General features: G+C 33.5%; 1 protein-coding gene across 1 annotated transcript; it reads right to left on the reverse strand.

The window, feature by feature from the left end:
• Window positions 1–6,323: 6,323 nt before the first annotated feature.
• On the reverse strand, window positions 6,324–7,271 carry LOC100761024 (olfactory receptor 51L1). The gene has a single exon (XM_027407988.1). The coding sequence runs from the start codon at window positions 7,269–7,271 to the stop codon at window positions 6,324–6,326; it is 948 nt and encodes a 315-aa protein (XP_027263789.1).
• Between the last annotated feature and the right edge of the window lie 1,574 nt (window positions 7,272–8,845).

The raw sequence follows: 8,845 nt of genomic DNA on the forward strand, positions 1-8,845 counted from the left end.
TGCTGATAAAGGCCCCTCAATCTGCAAAGAAAGTTAAAAACACAGAAAATTATAGTCACTGCCAACTCTTAATAATGAACAAAGTTTGGATTTTAATTCTCTTCTGATCATTATATTTAATTATCACTTGTATTTGTTAATTAACCCATTAATTCTTTTATTTCATTACATAGTTATTAAGAACATAATAAAGGAAATCTGGTACTGTTAAAACAGAAAATTATAATAAATATCTTATATATTTACAAGCTTGTGAATAGGGGCTAAATACAATGTTAGCTTAACTCCTCAAACATAATTTTAAAACATGAGGTGATATCTATATAGAGAGGGTGCTAAGCTTATCCAAGGAGGTCACAGAAAATTTATTGAAGGTAATTCTTGAATTAGATGTCAAATGATGGATATGTAACATAGAATCAAAGGGTTATGGAATATTTTTTGAAGTGATTGGCACCATGCGTGCTAATAAGGAACTACTGGAACATAGATCTCTTTATGCCCAGGAAGTACCTTCCTAGGTCACAAGGAATGCCAAACACTATGGAAGGACCCAACCCCCTTACATGTACTTTTTTCCTACACATATAGACCTATTCTTAAGTGTAATTCATAAATTAAGCATAATAGATTAATAATGACCAGAAAATAGAATGCTTTAAAAATTTGTGCTAAATGTTATTTAATGCAAATTGCATTTTCCTAAAATTTTCCATTAAAAATTTTTAGGCAAAGGTTGATATAAAGTAAAAAATGGCAAAAATCAGAACTGTGAATAAAGGGAGAATGTTGTGTTAAAGTGTAAGAAAATGAAGTTAGACCAGAGTGGATAGCCAGATGGGTGTTGTAGCTAAATTTAAACTAAAATGGGTAAGAAATAAAAAAATACAACTTGTGAGGTAAATCTTACTGACTCTTACAGAACTTGATAAAGAAGCAATCAGCTTAATTTATATTTGTATCAAAGTAGAATCAGTGTTAAAAATAATCTAAATGTTTTCAAGAAAAAGGCCGGAGAAGCCTTTAGGTTATCCTTATAATAAAGCTGTGGGTGAAAGTAACTTCTATTAGTGAGTGTTATAGGGAAAGAGAATTGAAAGTTATAGACAGGGAAAATGAAAGTGGATAACACAGATCATCATGAAATATTGAACGGCTCACTTATTCTATTGAAATTTTCTATTTGTTAAAACAAACAGAATAAAATACATGCAAAGAAACTTGGGTAAATAAGTGAACAATATAAATCCAGTCAAGTTATGATAAGCATCAGATGTATGTTTTGAGAGGAATTGGTATACTATGCCAAATGAGGACTTTGTTATGCCTTGTAAAGAAAGGATGGAAAAACACCCCACAGATAAATGGGAAGAGAAAGCATCATAGGAAGGCAATGTTCAGTTGAAATAAGAGTTGAAATTGGGTGTTCTGGACACCATGATTAAAACTTTATTTGCACAGTTAAAATTCTATATCAAAATTCCTATACCCACTTACTAAGCCATCCTCCTCCATCAATAAAATCATGTTGTAATTTTCCCTGACTAGTTTAATTATAAAATAACTGATTAGATAGCACTCTACAGAGGTAACAGGATTTTCCCACAGTTACTGTAATATCCTTTAAGATAAAAATAAAGAAAATATAATAATTTATCTCTCTATTGTATTTTACACAGTGACCTATATTCTATAATAATCACATATTAGAAGATACTGCTTTTTATGCATTACCTTCACTTTGCTTGGTTTGATGTCATAAATTTCTGATTTTCTTCATCACTGAGAAGAATCCCTTTGGCACCCCAAATTATTTTCTTCCTTCATTATATCCACCCTTAATAGTTCCTGTTGTCTTCAGGCTCTTTCTCAGGGAAGCATATCAAGGTTCATCTCTTGGGTGACTCCCTTTCCCCATAGAAATATTTCTGTTTTAGAGGATTCAGTCTTGTCTCACTAGTGGTTATTGACATGAGCACCTGCTTTCTGTGGCTACTCTTCTACACTCAGGGAAAGTCATATGACAACTGTAATCTACTACTTCAAACATTTTAGAAAGATGGCTAAATATCTTTGAACATAAAAATCAAATAGTAATTACACAACTTTATTAACATTTAAGATGTTTGAGTAGAATACATGAAATATCTCACAGAGACTCTGGTACTTGAATAATTTGATCTCAAGTGAAAAAAATTATTGATCAAGATGATGGATGAATCTTAATCTTAAATGTGGCAACCATAAACACTGACTCAAAGACACTGTGACCCTGTTCTAGGCAGGATCAAGTAGGACTAAGTACTCCTGATTTATATGGCATGAGGTAGAAGAAGTATTCATAGCATCAGCCGTACCCACTTCACCCATTTTGAAATTTAAACTCTATTTAGTATTAAACAGTAATGTCTTTGAACCACAATGATGTCAGTTCTGAATTCCAATCATAGAAACCACATTCTCCCACCCCGAGGTTATTTTTAGTAGTTTTCAAGGAGAACAGTCTAGCAAGGTGGGATAGCAGCTATTTTATCCTTCTTAGCTGTTCCAGAGCAGTGATTTCACATAATCTAAGATCAACAGAAACTCTCAGCTTCATTTCCATGTACTGAACTCTGTTAAGTATTTAATACATCAATCATGTACCCAATAGCCTTACCTCAAAGCCTTTGCCCAGGCACAACTGAGTCCTTAAGTACAGACAGGCATTCACCCTGACTTAAACTGAGTTTCTGATCTGTAAATCTGAGGGATTCCTTGTATGTATCAAAAGATACTGAAGATTGGAATAAGAGAAGAATAAGACACACAGTGTGTCCTGTGGGCAGATCTTTATAGAAATGCACATGCCTCAAGGCAAGGTTCAATGTCTTCTGTGACTCTAGAGCCTCCAAAGGGTATTTCGTGAGCCTTGGACATATTTTGCAATAGCCAGTAAGTCACTTGAGTATTAAAGACTCTGACCTCATTCCTCTTGACTAGTACATTCCCTCTAGCAAATTTCTCTCAATAAAATCTCTGAGAAAATAATCGATGTCAAAACTATTTATTCTCCTCAACAGCAGATGGTAGCATGTCAACATAGTCTCTCAGACTGGGAAACAATTCAGGAGTGCCTGATAGATTATTTGATGGAGAAAAACAGCAGGATGCATTATGCCTTTCTTGAAATTCTATTTAATAGTATGGTGAAAAAGTCTTAAGATTAAATACTATGTGTAATTCATTATCTCAAATATTTGACTAAGGCATATAAAATGAAAGATTATTTATTTCTCAATAACTTCTGTAAAGCAATCATAACCTGATATCCAAAGCTAGAAGAACACAACACACAAAAGTAAACATGTAAGAACGTTAGACCCCATGAATTTATTATAGAATTTAAATCAAATCATTATGAATACAATCTGTTAGTTACACACACTATTTCTGCTTTTTTTGTATTTGATTCAGTCATCAAAACTGTTTATATATTAAACTCAAATGAATTTGCTATTACCTTAAAAGAAGAGGATCATTTTATGATATAAATTGAGAAAGTTATTTTGTTAAATTTAATGTTAATGGTGATACAAAATATATTAAACTCCAAATTCAAGATAATTTTTCTTTGTCTAACTTAGTACAAAAATGTTATAATAAACATCAATCTTATTTGGAAAATATAATATTAAGGTAATATCCCCATAGATAAAAAGAAGATAATAATATTTAATATGTTCAGCTCTAAAATATATAGTGGTATTATATTATATTTTCAATATAAACAGATGAAGAAAAGAAAAACACAGAAACTCAAAGGAAAAATAACAATTAATATTCATAGACAATTTAATAAACTATTTGTAAATTTAAAAACTCAGTGAAAAGTCAGGTAACCAATAACTTAATTTATCAGTATTAAAAACATACAAGTTTTATACCTAAATCAATTTCTTAGTGGTGGTAAGAAGGAAATGAAACCTCATCTACATAGTATATTCTAGCATCAAAAGTACAGAGGAAAAAGAAACTGATAAAGGATTAACCAGACATTTACACTTATAAGTTTAAATTTTGTTAACATAAAATTAAGACTATTTATAGAATCAAAATATATTAAGTTTACAGATAAGATGATGTGATATTATAAGAATAATAATTACTCCAAGCTCTAATTTCAAAGAAAAGTATCATAGAAAAGTTAGCATAAATGCCAAATAAATAGTTACAAATATTTGAAGTTGAAATAGCACTGAATTAATAGGTTGACACTACCTATAGCAATATTAATCAAGCAAATACAGAAAAACATACATTAGAGCATTACAGAGAAACCAGTATTAGACCAAAAAAAATGCACAGGTATACATACATTGCATGACACATCACTGAGATTCTATATTAATGCTGAATTAAATAGTTTATTCTTAGTGAATATCTTGTTATATAAACTATGCCTTGATCTTATCTCACCATGCACAAAAGTAAATTCTACATAATTTGTGTATACATTAATGTGAAAATTAGGTCATAAGTTTTTCAAAATTCATATAGAAAAGCATGAACGACTGCAGAACTATACATACAAGCTACCTACTTATCTTCTATTTCAAGCATGTCCTCTGCTGCCAACACCACAAGACTATAACTGAATCTTGTGAACAATTTTTCCTTTGCAAGTGTCAGGATGTAGAGCTTGGCCAATGAAGAATGTTGAAGAGACTGCATAGGAGAAATTCTGGATTTCTGCTTGATTCTTGCTTCTACTGTACAGAGACCAGACACAGGTATAACAGATAATCAATGAATACTCATCCCTCAATTTCAACCTTAGGCTTATGGCTCATCTCTCTTTGACTCTGACAGTCACTATTGTACTTGGTTCCTCAGCCATATTTGCTCTGCACACTAGAGGGCACATTTCCAGGTTATTAGTCACAGTTGTGTCTTTCTCTAAGCACCCATGATATAAAAGGGGCCAGTTTGCATTCTCTGCTCTTTCCCTGCTTGCTGGTTCCTTCATCATGCTCCTGAAGGCAGCTCTAAGTTATAAAATGTGCATCATCTATTCCTGGCAGGACTGGGTTTTTGTTTCTTTGTTTTTGTTTTTGTGTGGTGTAGGCGGAATCTTCAATAAAATCTAAGCTACATTTTATCCCTCTTTGGATAATCAATCTCCTTTAATGCTAGTTTACTATTTAGGCTTATCTTTGTCACCCTTCCACTTAATGCCTGAGAGGTTACTAGTTAAAATACATGAAGTATTTCCTAATTCTACATGAATTACTGCGCAGTTGCTGTCTCCAAATTGGGTCACAAATAACATAGCAGGCATTTATTTCTTAAAGTGAACTAAAAATTATATATATATATATATATATATATATATATATATATATATATCCTGTTAAAATTAAGAATTTAGAAAATATTATTACATTTATTTTTCTTATTTGAGATAGTATGTTTGAGCCACAATTATAACTTCATTCTACCTATCTTTCCCTTGCTGTGATGGGGTTGTAGACATGTATGACCATGCTCAGGATCTGAACTCAATTCCTTATGCTCACACAGCAAGCACTTTAAAACACTAGTTCTCCTTTACCATTAAGGTCATGTATATTGTTTACATATCCACAGTATTTAAAGCAATAGCTACCACAATACATATTTCATTTGTTCCCAAACATTTGACTTGGGCTACAGAATTAGAGCTAAAATTTACATGTGTGTTTATGAATTGGAGAAGACCAAACACATAATGTTGTGTTGATGGGTAGTTGTGGTCTCATGCTCAAAACTCACACAATTCAACTGAGAAAAAAAGTAAATATATGGGAAATTATCAAGTATTTCCCAAGGAAGATGACAAAGGAATCAAGTATCCACAATAAAATACTTGAAAACACAACACTAAAGACCTATGCAGACTTGTAAAAAGAAAAAAAGACTATTGTCAAATGGTATTGATTTCTCAGTTTTCTATCATTGCTAACTATTATAAATAGCTGCCTTTCATAAGGGAAGTTACTGTGATATTTTTATAACTTAAATTTTTTTTAATTTTTTTCAAAAGCTGAATTTCTATTACATGCATTTTCTATTATTAAATCTTATAAGATTTTGTCTCATGAAGATCTGAGGCCATTGTAATCATCACAATTTGGCTACCAAATGATGTAATGATTTCAAATTAATTGAGACTAAATTAGGAGATAAAAGAATGAGTAATTTGTTCAGATATGACCCAAGAATTACAGCATATATTTTCTATATAATAAAACAAACACCTTTTCTAATAAATCCTGGGGCAGAAGTCAGAGGCTATAGGTTACTTAAAACCTTCTACTTAACCTAAACTTTCGGAGAATTCCTAGACGAATCTGTTTTGTCCTCACACTGTAGACAACTGGGTTAAGCACTGGGGGAAGAAGCAGGTAGATGTCAGCCATGAGAACGTGGACTATGGGAGAGAGATGTTTTCCAAAGCGATGGACCATTGATACCCCAATAACTGGTACAAAGAAGATAAGCACCACACAGATATGGGAGACACAGGTGTTCAGTGCCTTTAGTCGCTCTTCACGGGATGCAATACTCAGTACTGCATTCAGAATAAGAGCATAAGAAATGAGTATGAAGACTGAATCCACACCAAGTGTAGCAATAACCACACACAATCCATAAATGCTGTTGATCCTGGCATTGGAACAGGACAACCTTAGAACATCTTGGTGTAAGCAGAAGGCATGGGAGAGGGCATTGATGCGGCAATAGTGATAGCGTCTCAGTAGCAAAGGTGTGGGCAGAACAACTCCCATGCTTCGTAGCAAGCAGGCCATACCAATCTTGCCAATCACATTGTTGGTGAGGATGGTAGAATAGTGCAATGGGCGGCAGATTGCAACAAAACGGTCAAAGGCCATAGCCAGAAGCACTGAGGACTCCAGAAAAGTGAATGTGTGGATGAAGGATAACTGAGCATAACAAGCACTTGCATGGATCTCTCTAACATCCAACCAAAGCACAGTAAACATTGTGGGAAGTGTAGACATAGACATACCTAGGTCTGTCAGTGCCAAGATGGACAGGAAGTAGTACATGGGCTGATGGAGTGAGGGTTCTATCCAAATAACAGAAAGAATGGTTACATTACCAATGAATGCTATCAAATATGCAAGGCAGAAAGGCACTGAGAGCCAAGAGTGGACATACTCCAATCCAGGAAAACCCTTCAGGATGAATATGGGCTCTGTAATGTCACTGCTATTCCAGGTAAGCATGATGAGCATCAAGAGGCTTGATAGACAAATGTCTTCTCATATTCTTCTTTGTTGCTCAGATTTTATCTGTACAAACAATGCCACCAGGAAAAATTTTGTTTCTTCTACATTCACCTTGGAAGAAAGAAGGAATTGCTGGTGGATATTATATAATAAAATATTTACTGAAATTATGAAACATCAATAGTTGTGCCCCATAAATATAGATACCTCTGACAAATAACTTGACAGAACTTCATTGAGAAAAGTAGTGATATATATATATATATATATATATATATATATATATATATATATCACAGAAAAATACAGAAAGATTTACTCTACATTGTAAAGATGGAAATAGGGAAAATTCAGAGTAAAACCATAAGAATTTTTGTAACTTCCTTAAAATGCTTGTGAATAAATCAGTGACTGCTCAGAGTCCACCACCAGAAGAGACTACTGAACTAACCCATGACTTCAGCACAGCTCTCTTCAAATTAATAAATTGATCTTTGTTTCACATGATAGCATGAATCTGTAAGTCCTTCTAATGGTGGTTCTTTGTATGTTCTATCACAAAAATGTAAAATTAATGTATTTAACAGCATTGTTCTTTATGCCTTAAAAGAGTAAAGGAGACCTTGTCACTTTTATGCTATTCATAAAGACAGACACACAGAGACAGAGACAGAGAGACAGACAGAGAGAGAGAGAGAGAAGAGGAGGAGGAGGAGGAGGAAGAGGAGGAGGAGGAGGAGGAGGAGGAGGAGAGAAGGAACAGTGAGACAAAGAGAAAGAAAGAGGCAGAGACATAAAGAATCATCTGTAGAGACCAAACCTAGGATGTCGCATGTGCTAAGCAAGCAGCCTACTGTAAACTACATTCTCCAGGACTTAGGATTTCTTGATTCACTGTTTTCTCTTTCAGAATACTATTTACAACTTTTAACAGAACAGAAAATACAAATATTATCTGGTGTATTTGCACCTACTATGAACACATAGGAGCCCCAGAAATGTAGTAGCAGCTCAGCTTCTATCTCATTTCTCATGATAGATCCTGTCTCTGACTCTGGTAAATCAGCCCTGAACTAATGAGAAAACTGTTCCAAATAAAGCTTTAACATTCTGCAATCGGATCCCAACTGTCCAGCAGTGACACTTTATTATCTTGGTTACATTTTATTATAAGTTTATCTGATTATATTTCATATTTATTTTTAATTTCTCCTCTAAAATCTATCATGTAACAACAAAAGATTTTGGTCTTATAACCTGTACCTCCAAAGAGAATTTAAGTTACAATCTAACTGGTCTCTCACATGATGAAAATTTCTCTAATTTCTCAAGTTTTCCCTCATCCTCTGTGTTAGAATCAGCCCTGCTTCTCCAGTCCAGCCCTGAGCAGTGAAATCACACTTTCACTGGCCTTTGGGCTTAAATAAAGCAATCTGCTCACCTGCCAAGAAGAACAGTCACTTTTCTAGACCTACAAGGGAAATAATTTCTACTGAAATTTCTGACTTTATTATTCCCTCATTTAGAAAGTTTTGTTGTATTCCCTGTCTTACAATTGAGTTCATGAAAAC

This window comes from Cricetulus griseus, chromosome 3 (genome assembly GCF_003668045.3).
Source record: "Cricetulus griseus strain 17A/GY chromosome 3, alternate assembly CriGri-PICRH-1.0, whole genome shotgun sequence".
In the NCBI taxonomy this organism is placed as follows: Eukaryota; Metazoa; Chordata; class Mammalia; order Rodentia; family Cricetidae; genus Cricetulus; species Cricetulus griseus.

What these genes read in the sequence shown, in the direction of transcription:
- LOC100761024 (XM_027407988.1), bottom strand. Translation starts at nt 7,271, where the DNA reads ATGCTTACCTGGAATAGCAGTGACATTACAGAGCCCATATTCATCCTG.